This window comes from Onychostoma macrolepis, chromosome 09 (assembly GCF_012432095.1).
Source record: "Onychostoma macrolepis isolate SWU-2019 chromosome 09, ASM1243209v1, whole genome shotgun sequence".
NCBI classification, from domain to species: Eukaryota; Metazoa; Chordata; class Actinopteri; order Cypriniformes; family Cyprinidae; genus Onychostoma; species Onychostoma macrolepis.
In genome coordinates, this window is record NC_081163.1 from 10,434,818 (window position 1) to 10,458,945 (window position 24,128).

At 36.2% G+C, this 24,128-nt stretch overlaps 2 protein-coding genes across 3 annotated transcripts; both read right to left on the reverse strand.

The window, feature by feature from the left end:
• Positions 1-1,011: 1,011 nt before the first annotated feature.
• znf148 (zinc finger protein 148) lies at positions 1,012-9,054 on the reverse strand. Of its 2 annotated transcripts, none has more exons than XM_058788037.1 (7): positions 8,924-9,054; positions 7,139-7,587; positions 6,666-6,791; positions 6,119-6,242; positions 5,946-6,029; positions 5,501-5,619; positions 1,012-5,402 (listed from the first exon to the last, which is right to left on the reverse strand). In XM_058788037.1, the coding sequence occupies exons 2-7, from the start codon at positions 7,484-7,486 to the stop codon at positions 3,795-3,797; spliced, it is 2,409 nt and encodes an 802-aa protein (XP_058644020.1). In that variant the 5' UTR covers positions 7,487-7,587; positions 8,924-9,054; the 3' UTR covers positions 1,012-3,794. The 2 variants fall into 2 exon arrangements, with proteins under 2 accessions (XP_058644020.1, XP_058644019.1); XM_058788036.1 differs by having other exon boundaries at positions 7,139-7,591; positions 8,924-9,052.
• A 1,288-nt stretch (positions 9,055-10,342) lies between these two features.
• Positions 10,343-23,822, reverse strand: snx4 (sorting nexin 4). Its single transcript, XM_058787989.1, has 14 exons — positions 23,665-23,822; positions 22,311-22,435; positions 18,801-18,939; positions 18,567-18,716; positions 17,535-17,582; positions 17,050-17,105; positions 16,850-16,922; positions 16,401-16,462; positions 15,595-15,660; positions 13,928-14,017; positions 13,441-13,540; positions 12,637-12,782; positions 11,710-11,824; positions 10,343-11,594 (listed from the first exon to the last, which is right to left on the reverse strand). Exons 1-14 carry the CDS (start codon positions 23,749-23,751, stop codon positions 11,547-11,549), a joined length of 1,305 nt encoding a protein of 434 aa, XP_058643972.1. The 5' UTR covers positions 23,752-23,822; the 3' UTR covers positions 10,343-11,546.
• Between the last annotated feature and the right edge of the window lie 306 nt (positions 23,823-24,128).

Here is a 24,128-nt window from a genome sequence, read left to right on the forward strand (position 1 = left end):
CAACCGGTTAAAGCATCAAACATTAAAAAAAAAAAAAAAAAAACTGTTTTAGAACGTTTTATTTGTAAACGTTCTGCTTTTGAAGTAACTATTGAGGAGCTATTCACGTAACTTACTAAATTGACACTAACCATGACACAATGTTTTAGTATAGTAGCCTATATTAAAATCGTTTAATTAATTCTTACTTTAAGAATTTTAGCTTAACAGCTGTTTCTGTGTGTCGCTGATCTTCATGGAAACGCTACGTGTGCAATAAACGTCAGTAAACAAATATCTGTTCTGTCAGCGCCGCCTCAAGTGTGTGTGTGTGTGTGTGTGTGTGTGTGCTGCCAGCTCTTATTTGCATTTCACTGTTCTTCTACTGGTCTAACGGTGCAGGATTTTCAGTATTGTTTATTTCTTGTCATTTATAAAACCAACTAGTGAACATTTATGATGTAAAGTCAAATTAAAATTATTTTAAGATAGCCTACTTTTATGCAAATTAGGCTAGTTATGGTCATGTGTCAGTGTCAACCATACACGATTTAAAGCCATATTTTCAACCCGTCTACTTTTTGTCAGTTCTCAGGGTGCATTTAAACCCATAGATTTAAAGTAAAAAAAAAAATAAAAAAAATGTAAAACATTTTTTAAGAGAATCCTGTTTAGGACTACGAGTTTTTAACTAAACCATAGAAATCCCTGTGAATAATTTACATATACTTTTTGACATGACTGAGATTTTGGAGATGAAAGAGAATTGGGAGAAATATGCTTAATTGTATATATATATATATGCAATCACAATGCAAAAAATGTTAATGGTCATAAAGGCAGGCTTCATTTACTTTAGACAAAAAAAAAAAAAAAAAAAATCTTGATTTTTGTTGAAAATGAACTAGACGTTTGGTTTCATGAGATTCACATACAGTAGTGCTTATACTAAGGTGGCAGGGGCCACCCATTCCTGTGATGAGTGATCGTGACACATGAAAAAAGCACTCAACAACTTGATGTATTTGGAAATTTAATATTACACAACAAGAGGCACGCAATCAAAAACATCCAATCAGAACTTCTTCCCCATGTCTTAGGCAAAGTATTGCATTAAAGTATGTTCTATGGAAATAATTCGGCTACAATAAAATGGATACATATAAAAATATAACCAGTGTACAGAGACAGTCAGAGGACATGCACTCCCCAATAAAATTAAATGTCTAAAACTATTCAGAAGAGCTCTCCTACTACATAAACCATTCAGTTTTTCACTCAAATTAAGCTTGAAAAAAAAACACCGTCAGTAAAACCAGATGAGACTGATGCTCAAAATACCCAATCAATAAAGAAGGACAACAGTCATGTGTCTAAATGGATATGACCTTTTACCAACAGCAATTGAGCTTACAAACAAACCGCACAATTTACTAAAAGGAAATAAAGCAAAAAAAAGACATTAAGGTCTTCCATCAAATTATCATTTCACTTTCACCAGTTTCTGGAGCATCTGTAGCAGTAATTATTGATTAAATATTTATAATGCAGATATCACATGATATTGAAATGATAAATAACATCCTAAAAACTCATCCTCTGAGGGTGTATGAGATCCATACAAGGTTTAATCAAATTGTAATTATTAAAACTGCATTCAGAGGCCATTCTTAGAGGACAGTACATTTGTAATTTTACAACCAAGAACACAAACATGATTTTATCACAAAAGTTGTGCTGAAAGTCATCAGGGAATGAGTAAACCAAAATGTTAGCAAATATTAAATCATGTTGCACTCTCTCTACACTCCAAGAAACGTGCACAGCAAAATGCACAACTTAAAATATACAACCTATTTACAACATGTAAAAATAAAGGGACAGTAAAGGAATGTCTAGGCACACATATAATAGACCGCAATCAAAAACAGTAAAATGTCTTTGACACCCAGAACATACGGACCATGAAAAAAAAAAAATACACACAGGACTGCTCTTAATGGGCCTCATTCACGAAACATAAGCAGAGCGAATTTGTATGTAAATTGTTTATAAAACCATTAAACAATTTACATAAGAATGTTTTTAAAAGTGATTTACAAAGAAATGAGTGTACAGTTTGGCATGATACTATGAAATCATATAAATCATAAAGCGATGATTAATCAAGATACAGTTTTGGGGCAAGCAGGTAAATTTCCATAAAAAATCTGAGAGAACAGAAACAAAGCTTATAATTTACATGATTAGTTATTAAGCTAACAATAAGAGATGTGCAATTAACAAATGTGTACATATACATATTAGTACAACTTTACCAAACATTACACTTTATTTTTTGTTCTATATTAATCCAATAAGTAACAGCAAGTGAAACTGATCCAAAGACATATTTGCTAATGGATGGGGTGTTTTTCAGACAAAGAAAAAGCATAAAAATATGATCTCAGACCATACATTCTTAAATCACCTTTCTTGATTTCACTCAACACCGATATAGATTATATCAGATTTTTGAATGTGTACATTATGTAGACGGAAGGTGGTAATTAAAAAGTGCTTAAAAAAAAAAAAAAAACTGCCCACAAGCTGAAAGTGCTATTTAAAGGGTAATGTTTATCAGATCTTGAGTGCATCTGGAAACTGGAGAAAACAGACGGTCAACAAATGAAATCATCTTAAGGAAACCAAAGTGGTGAAATGTGCACTTTTTTACAATACAAAGTATTGTATTTTGACTGTTGTAAGTCTGAACTAACCACTGAGTCAGGCACAATGATGGCAAATGAAGAGGTGCATACCTGTTAGTGCCGTTGCCCTGGACAACTGCATCTCCAAATGTGGGATATGTGAAAACAAACCCTCTATAGATGCCTTGCTCCCCATGTGCACCTATATCTGACTCTAACAAAAATGTACTGATTCCCACAGAAGGAGCATGAGAATATCTATTTTTTGATCCAATAACCTTAGGAGAAATGTGCAAAAATATTTCATGATTATATAATCTCATTATATAAAATTATGGGCTAGGTCCATACAAATTCAGTATGACAATACCTGCAGACTGCTCTAAACAAAATGTGTCTTGGAGAGATTCTTTACGGGAGCAGAGAATGCAAATATATATAAAAACCATTCCAACAAGTAATTAAATGCACAAAAAGATTAAATCCACAAATTAGCTTACAATGACAGGGGTGTGAAAAATGTTACTCATTTTTTAAACAAAAGTGACTTGCAGTACATCAATCACAAAGTGCCTTACTCAAGTCTAGGGCATTAAAGTAAGGTCCTTTTAGTACCTCTCCAGACAACATGTTACAAAATACAAAAATTGATTGTAATGCTAGGCTAGAGTAGTTTCTATAGACCTACATTATTAGGTCAGTCCGTTGAGCCTGATGTTCCAGCAAAAGAACTGAATGCTAACAAGAGGCCGAATCAGAATTGATCTTTGTATAGCTTTCTCTCGGGGAAGCTACGTTGACCCTATAACTTAGACTACTACAATAGTATTGTTGTAGTAGCTTGAATTCTTAATTTTAGAACACACGGGCTAGCTAATTTGGCAAGCCATAGTGTGTTTGTCCCAAGCACTACATGTGTAATACACAAATAATGCAATGACAAAGAGCATCCCATAGTCTGATAATAAAATCTAATGCGTGCATCACTCTGCTCCTTTTGATTCTCGCACATGCGTGATTGTTTAAAGATGGAAAATCATAAGTATTTGCACAGAGATCACATTGCCTTCACAGACAGAACTATAAAGTGCCTTTAAAATGCTTTAAATCATTAAAAGCTCCTGTTTAGCCAAAGGTTTGGCTGCTTGTAGCATCTGGAGATGAAGTTAGTTGAGTTCTTGTTTCACTAACAAGAGAGAACTCTGGGAAGTCCGTTCCTCCATGACCTCTCAGGCTAACTTGTCCACTGGCAATGCTAAACTGTGAAGATATTCCAGATCGAGAGCTTGGGAATTGAGATCGAAAGTTCTGGTCAAAAGTAGCAATCTGAAATGTCTGACTAATGCTTTGTGCATCTGTTTTTTTGGGAGAGGTCACTTGATCGAGGAAGTCCTCCGTTGGTGAAACTGAGGAAGGGTTTGTCTCGTCACCTGAAAAGGAGAAGGAGTGTTGGGAATCTACTAAAAGGCTAAAGTTAGGCTTCTCCAAGGTGGATCTCAACGGCGAGTTCATGCTCGGTCTGAACCGGGATGGGGAGGTGAACTGCTTCTCCGTAGAAAACAAAGGCTGGCCAGCAAGACTGGCACTGTCATTTACAAACGTAAGACTCTGGTTGTTCAGGTAGGTGTCGTTCTGACTGGTCCTTTCCAGTGCTTGCTGGAGAAACTTGGAGTACTCCTGTAGAAGGCTGGCCTTCTCGGCCGGGGGTGCTTGTGAGCTGGTTCCCAAAGTCTCGGTGGGGCTGCTTTCATCTGAAGAGTTGATGGAGATGCTGGATGTGACCTCGGTGTCCGCCACACTGAAGGAAATCTCTGCTTGCCCATTAGCCTTATTGGAGTAGTGATCGAGAAGCGTCTGCAGGACCTCATCTGGAAGGACGTTCTTCTCGTTACTGGACTTGATCTCCACATTCAGCGTCTGAGTTTCAGAGAGGATCGTGGCGGGAACGGTCTCATCGATGACGCTCGATACAGCTGCCTGAGTGACAGAAGGCTGCGACACGATGCTGCTCACGTTAAGTGCATAGTCTCGACTAGTGTTTGCCGCCTGAAGGTATCGCTTCTTCTTGAGAAACTGCATGGCGTCGTCGTAATTTGTGCTGCTCCCAGTTGGTTTCGTTTGTCCTCCTTGTAGGGCGTCAACAGACTCCATGTCAGGATTGGTCTCGACATCCAAGAGGCCTTTGTTGTCCACAATTTCAAACGTGTATCTCGTTACTTTGCTCTCTTCGAATGAGGACAAGGGTGAGAGGCTCTGGGGCTGTTCTAGGGCTTGCGGTTTCAAACCTCTTCTGCTGGCGATTTTCTTCAGCACTAGTTTTGGAGGACTGATGATCTCGTCATTAGACTCCTCCCCTGCAAGATGCCTGTTCCCAGGCGGGGAATCAGGGAGCTCAACGGAATAATCTGTCACAACATACTCGTCCTTGACCTTGGTGTCTACCGTGTAAAGAGGAAGACACTCACTTTTGGCCAGTTGGCCTTCCGTCTTCTCCTCGTTACCAGCTTCAACCACTTTGTCAACAGCTGGACTTATAAGCGCAACCCGACTTTTATCAGAGGTCTTCTGACGTTTCTTCTTGGGAAGCGTGCATTCCTTGGCAGGAAAAGAGAAGCCCAAGCTCTCTGAGGTGCGAAGAGGGCCATCTTTGGCAACTGCTTTCTGCACCTTCCTGTCCTTATTCTCATGGCACATTCGTCTGTGCTTTAGTACTCTGTCAGTTCTGGAAAAAAACTGTTGGGAAAAGTATACATCATGTTTCATACTGTATAATGCATGCTAACATTTTAATTGCACAGAATCAAATATGATCTGCTTTGAACTGCGCATACCTGATGGCAATAGTCACACTGGTAAGGCTTTTCCCCGCTGTGTGTCCTCTTATGTCTCTCCATGTGGTATTTCTGAATAAATTTCATTCCACACTCATCACAGCGAAAAGGTTTTTCTCCTAAAGGGGAGACATGACAGGCGATTATGAACGATATAAAGAACAATTTAGGCAAGTCAAGTAGGCCTACATTTCCCTGCCAAGACTTGATGGAAAAAACTAGGCTTTGACCCTAGACTTGCTTTCTCAGAGCATAAAGATGTACCACAAAAAAAGTGGCTTGCAATGGACTACAATTATAAATGGATCATTGACTTTGAAGATTTCTGTACATTCTCTGTACTGTACATTCTTAAAGAACATATCTTACAACACCTTGAAGAGAAATCTAAATGTCACTTCTTTTTCTTCCACTGGTGTAATGGTTTTAATCCCTTTCTGCTCACCTGTGTGGATCTTCTCATGTCTCTGAAGCAGGTACTTCTGAATAAAGCGCATGTCACACTGATTGCACTGAAAAGGCTTTTCACCTGCAAAAATAAAATAAAAACATGCATTTTTGTTCACAGTTTTGTTCTTTTATATGACAATTATTCCCAAAACACATTACACCACCCACCTGTGTGAATGAAGACATGTCTTTGCAAATGGTAGTTTGTCCGAAAAGCAGCATTGCAGTGCTCACAGACATGAGATTTTGGGTTCTGGTGCCCAAGGGAGCCGTCTTCATTAATGGTGAGAATCTAACAAGATGGAGGAAATATAGCTAGTTCAAAACTACCTTAACTTTCATGCCTGTGCTTCTTTAGAGCATCATAACTCCAGAGTAGTCATAATACTTTATGTCCTGGCTAACCAATACCATAAAAGGGCATGATAAATGTCAGTTCAGCTTACTCACAGATGTGCATCGAAGTTTTTAACATAACATTTCTATGAGTAAAAACAATCATTTCAGTAGGAAGGCAGCCTTGAAATAAATCAAATAATATATAAAAAGCAAGTAGACAAAATAAGCAATTTCAGGACACTTTCAAACTCACATTAAACTTTAAATTATTTTACCACCACTGCTTTGCACTGTAAAGTGTCTCTCACTTAGAGAATTGGTATTTTAAAGCATAATGGTATTTTATCAGCGGCATCTCTGATGCATTATAGTAAACCTTTGCAGGCGAGCGCTGCTTTCTCTTCTTCTTTTTGTGACAGTCAGATGGGTCCCTCCCCGGTTTCTTCTCCTTTTTATTCAGAATCAATGAGTCTGGCACTTTCATCTCCTGCTTTATATTTACCTAACAAAAGTAACAAAAAAACAAAAATCATTAATTCAATTCATTTACTGAATTTCTCAGTTACAGTACACTTATTACATACATAATTTTATAATAATATATTTTTATACATTTATTACGATAATATAGCTATAATACAGTTTAATTCTGACATATTGGATTTGCGCAAATGTGCAGAAAAGAAATGCACACTTTCTTTACCCAGTATTTACTCAGTTTTTTTTTTTTTGTGTGTGTGTGTGTGGTTCACTGACAAGGTTGTTGGAACTTACATAAATAAAATAAATAATAGTGTTAAAGCGCTGCAGTAATTAGCTCTTAATCAGCCCAAACAGCTGTACACTTACTGGCATATTGAGTGTATAGTGTAATTTATGGGAGATTCGCTGTGAGAAAGCTGCTTCATCCTGTCCGTCATTTTTCACAGTCTCCTCGTGAACCATCAGGTCATCCTGGGATATCAGATCATGCGAGGTCAGGCCTCCACCTGCCAGGTCTTCATCATCATCTTCATCATCATCATCCTCTGCCAAAAGGGGATGATTTGCCAAGCTCCGTTCCCCAAGTGTCATATCCAAACTGCCTCTTCTTCCTCTCCCGTCCACCCTTGAGGGTCCCAGACCTCTGGATGAGTGGTGAAGCCCCACAGGGCTACATTTCATAAGCATCCCCTCCAGCTTGTCATCAATGTTCATCGCTGAACGCTAAGCAGTTGAGCTGAAGCTACAGGAAGAGACAGGACCAACATAAGGATTTCGATCAGCAGTTGCGTTCACAGCACTTCCTCTCCGTCGACCTGGCTGAGAGAAACAACAAGCTTGAGTTTAAGCAGGAGCAAAACCTGATGATCCATGTTCTCCAGCATGATATGAGGTCAAAAGAGCATCTTGTGCTTCAATGTGCTTCTAGCCTATGTGCACAATAAAACAAAAATAATTTTCATCACCTGCTAGGCAGAGGAAAATGACATTAAACTCGATCTGACTTGACAAGTCTCGAACAGACATTGTCAGAATTGCTACTGGAGCATAAACTGATTTAATAAGGATGCATTCATGCCTTTTCATGTCAGATTCATGCTTCTACATCTCAGTATGAAGAACCGATTTAAAATGGATTGCAATACATAACTTCTCACTGGTTTAATGAGGCTTATTATTTATTTATATTCTGAAACTCTTATCAATTTAAATGTAATGACACTATTAAATAAAAATACAAAAACCTTGCTCAATAATGACTACTGTCAGCTGTAAAGCTATTTTATAGCTGAAATGTAAGTAGTTTCACAATAACTTGTGAACTTTGCAACACTGACGTTGTTACTGAACAGAACCAAGATGAATAATGACATTTTTTCTTCTGTAGATATTTCACATACTGTGAATCTGTTCTAAGGCAATCTGAAACAATCTGTATTGTATAATTATTAACCCAGGATGACCTTTACAAAATTATTCTCTTATTCTACTAAGGCATATGAGCTGATTGGCATCCTGCAGTATTCTCATAACAGATGAGACTGTCATATCAATCTTATTTTATAGCATTTTCACAATATTGTTTCAAAGCATCTCTACAGATAATTTTCCCTTAATGCACCCAGTGAGCAAGACAATCCTGACTGTAGCAAAGCAAAAATTACATTAGAGGTAAAGAAAAAAAAAAGGAATAATTCCATATGCATAGACATTGTAGAAGTCCAGTTATATATGACATTTCAATCAACCTACACTAAATACAACCCGCATATTAAGTGAATCAACATATGATTAAGAAGTAAAACGGCCAAAGACAAGTGTTTTAATCTCTATGTATACAAACTTAATAATGCTGATGTGCATAAACTAAAAAATAAACTGAAAATACATGACTGTGTTGACACTCAAGCACAACACTGGCTGCCTGTTGCCACTGTCAGAGATACAGCTGCGCATTTAATTTGACTTGAGCTTAGTAAGACTACTGTATTTTAATAATGACTTTGATGTATTTTAATATATGAATGTTGTTTAAAATCGGCCTGATCTCCATCTCTATGCTCCCGTTTCACCACGCGCACAGAGGCCGGACTGCAAACATTTTCACGGCTGATTGTAACGAAGAGCCTCGCAGATGAAGAGCATACATACCGCATGTGTCTTCAGTGCAGCGCTGGCGGCGGGTTCGAGCCGCTCATGATGTGTTTGTCAAACTTTACTGCGATGCTGCGGCTAGCATGAGAGGCTAGCGAGCTACATTCCATCTGCAGCTGCGCAGCGGTGCATTGTGGGATCGCAACGGGCCCGCTCTAATGAGCCTCAGTGACAGGACGTGTTTTCTTACTGTTTGAAATATATATATTTAATAAGTGTAGCTAATAATAGAGAACTATGTGAGATGTTATATTAATTGATGTATTCATAATCAGTGTTACCAAGATTTCTCTCGAGAACTCTTTCAAGACTCATAATAGAATTATCATTGGTCAGAGACTTTTGGTTGTGCAGACTAAATTTAAATAATATATAAATAAATACTTTTTATATAAATACATTTGTAACATCTGTTATATTTTAATTATACTTTATTTCAGGTCTATCTACATACGCATATCGCATTTTATAGTCTGATTATCTCAGATTGTACATTTATTTTAATGACTTGACAAGTCATTTTAAGATATTTTTAATTAGTTATTTTTCAAAATGATGCACGTGAAAACGGAAATAGAAACAGACCCTCAAAGGTTAAAAGCCCCTAAAATAACTTCCATGGGGATAACCTAAAATGATTTATGTAAAAATAATAATAATAAATAAATAAAATGAATTAAATGCTAAATACACAAAAACAAAACAATTCCTCTCAATAACTTTTTTTTGTTGTTGTTGTTGAAAACAATATTAATTAAACATAAAAAAAACTCCCAGTTTCTGTTAATAAAAAAGTTAAAAACAACCAGTGTTAATTAAACCAGTGACATAATTACAAGAGAAATACCACAGAAAATATATCCAATATGAAGGATCGTTAAATATAGCCTTTGAATAATTAAGTCAAAAAAGTAGCGAACCACTGCCCTAAAAACAACTTGAACGGGTCAAATAGTGGCACTTAAATATAAAAACATTCATTTCTAATTTTGGCTCTGTTTGATAAGATATTTAACTGGTTAAAAAAAAAAGCACACTGTCATATCAAAGGCTTTGGTTATAAAATTTGTTCATAAGTATAACACACCACAAGAGGGAAGCATTACAACCCAGAAACAAATGGAGATTCTTCCTGAGAAAATGGCTGAAAGGCTGTAGAGATTACTACAATTGATCAGTTTAAAGAAATGCACTCTTTTTACCAGTATACAGCTCATGTTACAGGATGTATTCTTTTTCAGTGTTAAAATACTTGACAGATTTAAACTTGATTAAACTTTTAAATATATATGGTTATGTAATTCCCTGATATACATAAGCATTCTCATACACAGTGTATTTATGCCTCAAGCAATTTCATATACATTGAAATACAATCAAAATGAACTCCGTAAACATATGAAAACACAAGCCAAATGATAATGGTATTTTTTTTTTTATTATTATTACCATTAGTGTTACACAATGATTTTAACAGTATATATACAAAAAGGTTTTCTCTGCCCCACTTTAAACCAAAAAAAAAAGAAAGAACCGAATGACCAGGGGTCAGGCTGAGTTACACATGCAGCTCTAAAATGAGGAAATTATTATATCCTGCCTTTCCTGTGACCTTCGTATTCCTTCAGCCAGATTTATATCAAAACACTGACCCACCCACTCATCATAACAGATGACAAATATGGCATTCATAGTGAAAGCTGAGGCAACAAAGAAAATATGCAGAGTTAAGTCTTGAATAGGACATAAACAGCATATTAATATTTCTCAGATGAACTGAACCATATAAAGGGAGGGGATCAGTGGTAATAAACAGCTTATGTTTTTATGGCTGAATGTGGAGAAAAGTGACAGACCAGCATATTATGATGAACTTGTGCCACTTTGTTTGCTGTATGGGCGTCAGGGCAAATTTAGTTTGCATGCGAATAAGACAAGTTACTTTCCTTTCATAAGAAATCTGACTTTTGGTGTCCTCTGCGCCAGGTGATAAAGATCATTTTGCATGTTCCACAGCAACTGGACACGTTCCAGATGTGCAAGACCACCATTATGAGGAGGGGTGTGGGGTACAATAAAAATGGAACTGCTGAATTCACTAAGAAAACCCACCCTCTCATTTTGCCTTGACAGTTTTAATCTGTGCTTTTAAGTAGAAAGTAGAAAAAAAGGAATGATTTATTTTTAACTCACATTTTGGCATCAAAAAGCATAAAGGAAAAGAAATAAACCAATTACAAAGAAGTGATTCCATAGTTCAAAATTAATCAATACTAATTAACTCATTCTTTTGTTTCTGTCTGAAGTGTTAAGAATTGTCCGTTACCTTCACAAACTCTTGTGTAGGTAAAATTAGTGCAGTAACAAAAGTAACCAGGTCTAAAATCTGGCTTGTGAACATGGAAATAAATAAAACAGCACCCCATTCTTTCATTATTTGGACTCTTAAACTAGTGTAATTGATACCTATTTACACCAGAGCACCTGGAGAAAGAGGCTGACAAATATTTAGGATTGAGAGGAAGACTTTAGTCCCCAAGGTCAGTCTCTAGGAGTGTGTGCTTTTCTGGATTGACATCTCCAAGGCCTCCTGGTGTTCTGGTTGTCATGGCTGGAACCCTCACATCTTACTGAAGCACTCTTTAGCGTTGTTCCACACTTGAATTCCCTAAAAACAAAACATGCTTATTTTTTAATACAAGTATGCCACTTCTCCCTTGTGTCTAATCCGTAAAGACTGGTGTTTTGATTGTTTTGTAATGACAAATTTTGATGCTACTCACTTTTTTGCACATGCTGATCTGCATGATGGCATAGCTGATGAGAGCCTCTCTGAGATCGTGGTCTTTCTGCTCTTTAAACCTCTCAATGTCCACCCATGCACTTTTCACAAACTCGCTACAAAAACAGACAAAGATTCTTTGTGTGAAATAATCACTCAAATGAAGCTTGACATGAATGGTTATATCCTCAAATCTATATATGTGACCCTGGACCACAAAACCAGTCTTAAGTCGCTGGGGTATATTTGTAGCAATAGCCAAAAATACACTGTATGGGTCAAAATTATCAATTTTTCTTTTATGCCAAAAATCATTAGGATATTAAGTAAAGATCATGTTCCATGAAGATATTTTGTAAATTTCTTACCAAAAATGTATAAAAACTTCATTTTTGATTAGTAATATTCATTGCTATTAACTTCATTTGGACAAATTTAAAGGCGATTTTCTCAGTATTTAGATTGTTTTGCACCCTCAGATTCCAGATTTTCAAATAGTTGTATCTCGGCCAAATATTGTCCGATCCTAACAAACCATACGTCAATGGAAAGCTTATTTATTCAGCTTTCAGATTATGTATAAATTTCAATTTTGAAAAATTGACACTTAAGACTGGTTTTGTCGTCCAGGGTCACATGTTTTTAAGAATGCTCTGAATAATTAGCCTGTTTTTGAGTTCAACTCACCCATATTAGAGGAGTTTCTCAAGGATGCAACAATATGAGCAAAGAATGTGTATTTGGAGCATATCTGTATATTTAATAATTTCTGTACTGCCACAGAGAATAAGGCGGCAATGCAGTTTTGTTGAGTAAGCTTCTCAGCTCATAAACCACCTAATTAAGTAATTTTTTGACAACATTTATTGCTTTTCGTCATCAGCAGTACATAAATGTTGTTGTGCGTGAACAGTGCAATAGTGCTTACTCGCATTCTGCGTTTCTTTCTTTGACCAGTTCCTCTCCTTCTTCAATCTGTGTCTCCAGCATGTTCAGCTTGGCCTCTCTCTGCTCTGGGGTCTCTTGTCCAAACAGTTTACTAGTCATTCCCTTCAGAGAGAAGGTCCGTATCGTCTACACAGAAAGAAAGGAAAAAAAAAAAAACAAGTAAATGACACACTAAGCCACACTCTTCCTCCCATGTTTATTTGCAGAAAGCTGAAATATGGACATTTTTACTCCCATTTTTTTGGCCGAGTGAGCCTAGTAATTATTCATATCAGCCAATCGGGTCAGAATGTCTTTTGTATGTCGTTGGCTTTTTGTGCTGCTCAAATGTTTACATGTTAAATGTGCCAATGAGGTAATTCTCTACAGGCTCTATTCATGCAAACACAATTTTAACTGTATAAAACTGTTAAAAATATTTTCAAAAAAAAAAAAAACATGCAAACCCAAACATGTTTTAAAGCAGAGATGCCCAAACCTTTTACTATGAAGGACCAAAAATCAAATTTGATTGAGGGCTGTGGGACAAAAGTAAATGCTGCATTATATCCAACTATATTAAAATGTATATATTTTTAAATCAAACACATTGAAAAACAGAAAATAAATGCTTTATATATTTTATGTGTTTAATAATTCTTTCCCCTATATTTTTCCTCATTCTTTTGATATGACATGAGCCCTGGTTTATATAAATCTTGCTGGAAAGTCCCCCATTCCAGACAAAAAAGGGGTGATGTGGAGTTCTGCGATCTCTGAGTTATGTGGTCAAATGGACACTGACCCCTGTGGCGAGTTCCTCCCGCTGCTGTTTCTTAGAGGTCAGATCCAGGGCGGCCATCTCTAGTTCATACTGTGTCAGTTCATGCTTCCTACACACTGCCCTGTGATAAAGCACATAAACCACAAAATATGCAAAATCAATCATAAAAGCAGATCGTCTCATTGTTTCTCAGGGAAATTGTTGAACTGAAAGCCTAGATGCCCTGCAGTGTGATCACTTTCAAGAAAAATGGGAACTGATGGAAGTGTGTGTATTCACACTGTACCAAAAGTAACTTAATCAGCCAGTGGGGGCTATCAGCTCTCAAGAGTTCAGTGAGAACAGGGCCCCATGTACATTTCTAATCAACCGCACTGTTGTAACAGCTTGTGTTTAGTATGCTTCAGATCACATTTAAAATAGTTCAGGCAAATAAATGACCACAATTCTCATTTTGAGTGAACTATCCCTTTAAGATGAGGCAACATAACAGCAATGAAAATTGTACCTTAATGCATCTGCGTAGAAAAGGTACTCCTTCAGCTGATCAGCATAATGCTCCTCTTCCTCTAGAATATCATCTACGGACGCAGCATACCTGTAACATACAAAAGGGTAATTGACATTACATGTACATGAATTTCACCTAATGTGGTCACAGATATGTGTACACTACTGTTCAAAAGTTTGAGGTCAGTAAGATATTTAAAAAAAATAAATAAATAAAAAAATTACTTTATGCTATATTTGTTTTCAGCAATGATGCATTAAATTGATTAAAAGTGACAGTAAAGACTTTCATAATGTTACAAAAGATTTCAACTTCAAATAATTCTTTTGAACTTTCTATTCAAATTTGCCATCACAGAAATAAATTACTTTTTTAAATATTAAAATAGAAAACAGTTATTTGAAATTGCAATGATATTTTACAATGTTGCTGTTTTTCCCCCCAAATAAATGCAGCCTTGGTGAGAAGGCTGCATTTATTTTTATTTTTTTTAAATCTTACTGATTTTTTTTTTTTTTTATCAATACTGAATAATGGCTATTTTATAACAGCTCTGATCATAACCAATCCAATTATGAATGTTTAGGTCAGAATCATCTGTTTTTTAATATTAGTTGTTTTGAGTCATATGTTTTTAACTCTGAGTCTTACTCAGTATATTTTGTCATAAATAATCTTATCTTTTTGAACTTTTCAAGTTCCAAATAAAAAGATTAAATAAACAAATAATATAAAGTACTTTTTATTTAACTCACTGAATTACCCAAAATAGGCATTACCACGTTTTTTAATATATAAAACACTTTTCATTGAGTTTCTAGTAACCATATCTTTTTATATTTACTGAGACCATGATATTTTGAATATTTTGATGAAATCAGGAATATTTTGGCCATTTCTGGAGAAACTACAAGTGTTATCCTCTCTAAATCAGATGAAGAGCCTTTGGAATTGAAGCCAAATCCACAGCAGAGCCTGTTTGGGGTATTTTGAGGAACTTTGGGAATAGGTGAGCAACATGATCCATAAAACAGTCTGACAGCTGCCAAATAGGGGCTGATGATGGACAGGTTGTTTCTTTCAGTGCTGAGACAGACAGGCAGCGCACTGGGCTCTGACCTTTGACCTTTCTGCCGAGTACAGCAATCTGGAATCAATCAGAATAGACAGCAATACAAAACCAGTATAGAAACGAAAGGGGCTGGTTAAAGACTCACTAAGGACACTACCGCGAGAGCGTCCCTCCCACAACATCATCATCATCATCAACGTTGAAAAAAAATGACCACTAAACGTTTTGGCCATGGCTCCTGGAGATTCACAGTGCAGTCTGCCAGCCAAATTAAAACCTGAGCCTCCCAAGGGCTCATCTTACTGGCTACTTGTTATGAGGGGTGCCGTGAATGGAAATCTGAGAGGATCCAGATCAATCTGGCAAATGTGTTTTACAGCTCAGTACCAGAAGCACACACATGTAGAATCACGGGAGAGTCATGAGGTGTATCATACAGCACCTTCATATTTCATGTCCCTCAATGAGCTCTCAGAGGGTAATAGGATCGTCCCAGGTAGGAGAAATACAATCAAAACCAGCTGCAATAAAATCCAGCACTAATCCTATAAAGGTACATTAGAATGGCTCATTGCGTGTGCTGTGAACTCACGCGTCCATGTGATGGCCGGCGCTCTGCAGCCCATCTCCCATCTCTTTCTCAATGGCACTCCACTCACTGTCCAAAACAAACAAAGACTCACATTGAACCACTGCAGCTGACCGCAGCTACAAAATCACAGCCCAAAAGATTTACCCCAAAAATGCTTCTCACGAAAACAATTTACAGAGCACGTTATAAAACATGTCTGGCTCCTCCAAAATGAGGGTACTTAATTGTGATTGAACTGTGTACTGATTGTACTGTGAGAAAAAAATCTTGAGCAACTGGTCTATTCATCACACACAATGACTGTATAGTTTCAGAAGACATGAAATATAATGCACAGGTCGTATATATACTGTTGCTATATGCCGACCACATTTATATGCACATAAAAATTCAGATTAATTACAGAATAGTGTTAAATTAAGGGGGATTAAGTATGTCAAATTTACAAATGTACTATCTCTCATGCTCACCAAGGTTGCATTTATCTGAATAAAAGTATAGTAAAAACAGTAATACTGTAAAACATTACTACAATTTAAAAGTTTACTCCAGTCTTCAGTGCAACATGATCCATCAGAAATCATTCTTATTAGCTGATTTGGAGCTAAAGAAACATTACTTCTTATTAACAGTCTTTGTTCAGGAATACAGTCTTAACCAAAACATAATCAGACATTGATATGCATATAAACATAGTCATTATATGGAGAAGAGGAGCCTGGACATACTGCAAAACATCTCTTTTTGTGTTCCACATAAGCAAATTATTCATATATGAGTGAACTATTCCTTCAAAGAAACATTACCTAAAGACTCTTCCATAATTTCCATGCACTTTGTAGACTCCATACAGGCGATCAGCTGCTCTCTAAAAGAAATGAGTAAATTATTAGATATATGATTAAAAAAAAAAGAAGAAAAAAAAAGAAAAAGAGACCAGCTAATTTTTATTAGAATCACTCTATGATTCTAATGCAACCAGATATGTACACAATCAGAAGAATTTTGATGCAATAAAAGTTAATTTAGAAAATAATTAAACAAGTTGCCTAAAATCGTAGTTTTTCTTTAGTAAAGAAGGGTGCTTCCTCAAAAGTATTCAAATGAAATCAACAGTATCGCTTTCCTTACAATTTTTATCCCTAATAACACCTAATATACACAGCACTTAAATTAGGCATTTGTTGGAGTGGAAGAAATTTTTCCTGAGAGATTGAGCTGCATATTCAGCTGTCTTGACTTTGTTTACACTCACCGCCCGAACTCTCAGCAGCTGCGAAATAACAGACTGCAGCTCATCACCGTAGTGTTTCATGTCTGCAAATCGCCTGTAAAACACACACACACACACATACACACACGGGTCAAGGTTAGTTTCAGTGTTAACAAACAGCACAGCCATATCTTTCTGCAATTCCTGACACTGCGTAACACGGTTTGCAAAAAATTACTTACTTGTCTGGATTCTTCACTCTGAATGTGGCATTTAAAGCCTTTAATCTTGAATCGGCCTGCAAGAATGACAAAGGCCAAATGTTGACAGACAGACTGATGTTTGGGTTTTGTTTTTTCAGATGGTGTAAAACTAAATTACAAGCACTCCTTACAACAATCTTTTCAAACGACTGAGATCAGATAAACACTGCAATATGGCAATAATATACACTAACAAAAAACACTGTGGCTCTTTCGGGTTTGATCCAGAACGATTCAACAGACTTCCTGTGCCCGTTTACATAAACTACAGCGTACTGATAACAGATTCTTCACCGCAGTAGCAATTCAGTTACTTCACACAACTTTTATTTGAAATCAACACATATTTAGTCAGCCTCATATCAACATGCGAATACTGACCTATGGTGAGCAATATATAAATAACAGTGTCGTGGTTAGAGAAGAGAGAATGAACTCAAATGAACTGGAAAGTGCTGATATACCTTCGCCTGAAACCCTGTCTCAAACACGGTTTCCTTCCAACCATTTTCCTGTGGGGCAGAGAAAGGATGCAATTTCTGACACTGACAAAGTGCATTATCAGCATGAAATGGCAGTTAAAACATCATTTTTTCTTTTCAAATGGTAAAAGTGACATTAGGTCTGTCAATTTAACAAATATTTAAATTCACAAAAATTCATGAATTGCTGAACTGTAGGTCCAAAGCTTACAGTACCGTTCAAAAGTTTGGGATCAGTACGATTTTTTATTATTCAGCATTAAACTGTAAATGCATCACAGATTCCATAAAAATATTAAGCAGCACAACTGTTTTCGACACAAAAACACATAAGTAAGAAATGTTTCTTGAGCACCAAATTAGCATATTATAATGATTTCTGAAGGAACATGTGATACTGAAGACTGGAGTATGGCTGCTGAAAATTCAGCTTTGCCATCACATGAATAAATTACATTTTAAAATATACTTAAATAGAAAACAGTTATTTTAAATTGTAATATTATTTGCCAATACTAATGTTTTCACTATTTACGCTCAAAAAAAAAAAAAAAAAAAAAAGACTTTCAAAAACATTTAAAAATCTCACCGATCCCAACTTTTGAATGGTAGAGTATGTTATAGAAATAAAAAGAAAATATTGGCTTCAAAAAGCCACTTCGTATAATCTATAATATCTGTACTTTGTTTGTCTTCCTTGATAATGTTATTTTTTCAGCAAAACATTTTCATTGTTATAGTATATGCAATTATTTATTTAATTCGTTTCTATTTCTACTAGGCTGTCAATTGATTTTCATTTTTTTAATTGACAGCATGGTAGAAATAGAAATTAAATTTACTTAGTTAAAGTTTAAGTTAATTATAAATTAAAAATGTTCATATAAAAAGATTTGAACACAAGGAACGGTCAGTAACAAAGATGCAAATAGAACGTCTATTTCAAAGTGTGAGTGGCATGCCACTAGATGCACCCTTTGCTTTGTCCAGACAGCTTTAGCAAGAACTCTCTACCTCAGTGAGGAATGAATAGAAGATCTTGTCACTGGACAGGACTGGGTGTGAGGCCACTCGGAGCAAGAAGTTCTCTAGTCCCACCCTACGCCTCTCCACAAAGTCAGGGTCCATATTGTCTGCTGACAGCTTGTGCCAAACAAATTCAGCCTGTTGCAAAAAGCATGAAGTTACAGTGCATGAATGCAAATCACATTTACAAGCAGCAGTAACCAAGGCATCTTGTTTGCATACCCGTTTTTCAGGCAATGGCGGAACCACTAAAAATGGATAGGTGACTAACAAATAATTTCTAAGGAGCTCAAACTCGCTGTAACGCCTCCACAGTGAATCTGGGACAGGATTCGTCCCTTCTGATGCAGCATCCACTGGCCTGAAAACAAAGAACAAATTAACATACAGTCAGAAGTGGATATAGCATTTCAATAAAATATTAGTGTTACGTTTGGTATATACACTTCTTTAAAAAAATAATAAAAACACTTCTGTCATGAAATGTGGGGTTGGTTTAAGCTCATTTTTAAACAAAACTAATCTGAAATAAACACAGCAGAGATCTACGAGGTTTCAAGTTGTGGTTCTGGTTTATGAAAGTAGTCATTTTAAGGGCCTTTTCAAACACATGCCAAAGGTTTAACACCGCTGTGTAATCTTGCTGAATTCCCAGTGCATAAAGCCATGAATGCTGCTAATTTAGAAACAGAACTCCACTAAATCACACTGCAATGAAGGAGCATGTACATGAACTCTCCCGTATTAATTAAACCTAACTCAAGGTTTGGGATGGGGGAATCAGTAGAAATTTCCCCCGGGAGAAATCACGTGATCGCGTTGTGCTGCCCCTCTGATCAGGGCCCTTGGAATCATCCCCCCCCCCCCATATTACGGCGCCTCTGCTTACAGTGAAATAATCAGGCACCCCACAACTTTTTGACCGATGAATTTCAATGACTTTTCCAGATGTTTCTTTTTAGTGGTCGACAGATTTAAAAAAACAAAAAAACAAATGTAAAATACATAAATAATATGCCTTAAGATTTATTTTTTTTTTTTCAGCAAGATTGTTATTTTGTTAAATTAATACTTTTTACTCAGCATGTATGATTGATCAATTTGGTGTTCAATTGATCAAGTGACAGGAAATACATCTAGAATGTAACAGAATATGTGTGTTTAAAAAAAATACTTAAAGTTCTTCTGAACTTTCTATTCTATGATGCAAAAAATGTATCACAGTTTTCAACACTGATAACAATAAGCGCCAAATCAGCTTCTTGAGGACAAAATCAGCAGTGATTCTGAAGGATCATGTGCAAACTGGAGTAACAGCTGCTGAAAATCAAAGAAATAAATGACTTATTTAAACAGAAAACAGGTATTTTAAATTATAATTATATTTCACAATACTACCATTTTTTATTGTGTTTTTCATCAAATAGATGCAGCCTTGGCAAGCATAAAAGACTTCTTTCAAAATGGGCTATACAGTAAATGCATTTAATTATTCATCATTTTAATTAACTTAATTTTAAATGAATTAATAATTGTTTTTTTTAATGGCATAAATATTTTACCGCTTAGTACAAACCGTAAGTAATCCATGACTTTTTCATGCCTGGAAATCACACTTTTTAAATTCAAATTGAAAATTGTTGGAGCCCTCAATAATTCAGATGGAAAAATGCAAAAAGAATTCAGAGATACAGAGGAAATGTACATTGGGGGAGGGAAAAGAAAAACGGGGAGACTTTGAAATAAGAGCTTAACTTCCCGAGGCCTCCAGGGAAGAAATGGGAGCATATAATGTGCTCCACGCTAATAATCCATGATGAAATCAAAGCACAAGGAAGGTAAGGATTGGCTGGTAGGCATTCTCCACTCAGACTGTACAACTTTCCCCAAGATCAGTGGCACCAAACTGCTCTCTAAAGCCCACTGTTTGCGTATGCAGTATGCCTTCCACATGGTCCTTACAAAAACACATCCTTCCTTTTATGGGAAGAAGCAACAATCCAGCAGTGTTTAGTTATCACCATGATTCAATATAGGCAAGAATTTTTATGCTAACACAAGTATCACTATTACTACTGTTTATATACTGTTAAGGTTAGGGGCTTCAACAAACCCTTAACCCTGAGCATGTAACTTATCACGTAACGTTTCTGCTACAGACATGAATGATGCCTCGATTCATATGGCCTTCTGAACAAAGGTGCATACTGTATGCTATTACTTTTCCAAGCAATCAAACTTGTGATCTTCCTTGCAGGACAATAAGGACAATACAGGCGAATAATTCTGAAGAAGAGATCTGAGCCATAAAGATCATAATATCATTGCACCCCAGCAACCACAAAAAAAAGCAGCTCAAACTGTAGGGCATGGTGCTAGCAACACCAAGGTCATGGGTTCAATTCCCAGGGAATGCACTGGTTAAATCTTCAATGCATTGCAAGTTGTTTTCGATTAAAAAGTCTGACAAATGCATAGATGTAATGTAAAAACTAAAGATAATTTTTTTGTTGCATGCACAAGCACCGTTATCATTTACTTAACAAAATTTTAAAATCTAGTTCTGGATGCTTTTCCAGTTACAGGACGATACCAAAAACACGTTTGAAAATGTCTTGGTTACAGACAGTGATTTTATAAGTTCGACCACTAAGTATTGTTTTTGAATCATGTGATAATATGTTACTGCACTCTGGCCAGTGTGTGTGTTTGGCACGGCTGGAAACACAGACAAAGCACATCTGCCTGAAGCGCTGACTCATCACCCTTTCCAGAACGACACGTCCCTCTTTCCAATGCAAAGCTTGGCGGGGTGACGGGGGGTGAGAGCAAAAGGTGAAAGTGACACTTCTGTTGCATGTCACTACCTTTCCAATGGGATACTTCTGTTTTGTTTTATTTGATGTAGAAAGAACGTTAAAGTGACAGATCCAGGCACAGGAAGAAAAGGTCTAGTGTAAACATTTAAGTATGAAGTGGATTTAAAGAGAGTAAATCCGATGGTCTGAACCAGTCTACTGTAGCTTCCACAGTTTCTGAGCTGGACTAGTTATGCTGTGAATCTTTGATGTTTTTAGTTAGTACAATGTGAGCATAGTTCAGTCAGAAAGTCAATGTGTAAACCTGCTTTATCTAAAGTAGGTTATCACATTCACGAAGAAAATGCACATTATAACTTAAACTGATCTTATGCAATGGATAAAAAAAAAGATTAGTTTTAGAAGCTACATAATTCCAGCTGTAAACTGACTGCATCCAAACCCCTGACCATTATTATCTCACAAAAGGAACAGCTATAATACTCATGACAAGGCAGGGTTTACGGGGCTACTAGTTTTCTTTAAATAACAAGTATTTAGTTAATACTTGTGTCTCGTATAGGCTCAACCACAGTATAAATGTAGTTTATGTCAACAGAAACTCCATATGCATAGAATAATTCATCAATTGTTGACTGGATGGAGGCAAACCTTAATGTGAACTTGCAGTCGAGCATCAGAAAGAAGTCTGCCATTTCAATGGAAGATCAAGTTATGTTTAAAAATTATGGTAAAAATGAAAAAAATATGCACAGATGACTCGTTTATGAAAAGATCTATAACATGCATTTATAAAATACACAGCCAAAAAACAACAACAACAATCATTACTTCTGTAATTCTGGTGAAATTACACATTTCACCGTTAATGAGGAGTTGTAGCACTGTGAAAGCGAAAAGTAAAGTGTCTTACCTCGTCTCTATAAGATACACTGTATAAGTCTCCTGCATGTTGACGGCATTCTTCCCGGTCCTCTTCTCTGCTTCAGCCACACTGATCTCCATCTTCTTCAGAAGACTTGTCCCTGTTTCAACCATCTGTAAATTGCGGTCCAGAGAATCACAATGTTCAAAAACACTACAATATCCTTACGACACTTGCAATGCAAACAATGGTTCAGGGCACTTTTAGATACTGAGGTTGAGATTTAGATATTAAAATAGTTGAGAATGCGCTTGTAGATATTTCTACAAGAACATTTTTTTGGAAGATAATGATATGTCTATACCTTGGCTTGAAGATCTTATGGAAAGGGTTGACGAGAACAGTTTTATATCCAGTAAACATAACATCACTGATCTATTATATAGGGGCTTGTCCAATTTAAAAAATAAATAATAATAATAATAATAATAAAAATAGCAAAGAGTATTTAATTTATACCTCTTGGCCTGAACCACGACTGGGTACTCGCTATTGTTAGCCGGTGGTATTAGGAGGAATGTATTCACGAGTTCAGGTGAAATCTCCTGCTTTCATTTTCTCACAATATTATGAACATATATATTATCACAATAGTACGAAACACCACCAGATAAAAAAATAAATAAAAAATGATGTGACAAACAAATATTCATTATGAATCTATACAATAAATTAATGAATAAATGGAGACTAAAAGATGGTTTCACAGTGATTTTCACCATCCTGACAGGTTGTTTTGTAGTGAGTGAAAATATCGTACTTTTGATAAAAAGAAAACCTAATTAAATTGTACATTTGTGTTAATAACATTGCTGTGATCATTTCTGATTACTTTCTCAGTGTAAATGTAGCTATAATTAAAAACTAATAGCAGATGTTGGACATATTTTGTGCCATGTCTCATGTATCAACCCATAAATAAATTCAACTAAGTATGGAGCGGTAAACACGATCTATTTGTTGATATATCGAAAATCTACAGACTTTGACACAAGGATACGGACTGGCAGTGTATGAGATACTGGGTGTTTACAAACTAACGTTACGTGGCAAATGCTCTTCATTGACAGCATAAAGTAAAGCAACTTTCTACTTGTGTGGCTTTATATGAGCATTTTTTTTATTCCTCATTCTTTGAATTCATAAACACTGTAATAAAAACAACAACAACATGTATGCATTTCATGTAATGTCTTCGCAGAACCTGCTGATATTTTAGCGATATTGACATGACCATTCATGAGCCAAAGCAAAACACTGATCACGCGCTCGCGCACGCGACATCTACAAAACAGCACATTATCGGCCACGCCGCACAAAAACATTCAGCTATGGACTTTACCGTGTTCTTTAAGTTGTTTTCCGACTCTGAAGGAGTCAGATCTGTGTTTCCAATCACCGCTATATCCTCGCTTCCTGAATCCGCCATGGTTTCCCAGTCTCGCGCTTGCGCGTTGGCCACTTTCACTGTTACACTGGGCGTCTGTGCGCGTGCACGCGTGCGTGACACACAGTGGAACATAAACTGGCATAAATATTTATTAAAACTCGTTCTTGCTTGAGATTGATTGATTGAACTGATTGTGATTCATTTAAAGTTTGAAAAAACTATCATAGGTCTGGCTTATGAATGGATGTGCAGCAATTTATAGGCTATAAATTAGGTCTAGGCTACTTTTATTAGAATGATTTCTGGATTATTTCCCAATTTTACCTGAGCAAACAGTTCAAGCATAGTTCAAGCATTTCCTAACTGTGTTTAAAAGTCTTAATATCACACTGAAAATATATTTGAATACATTTAGC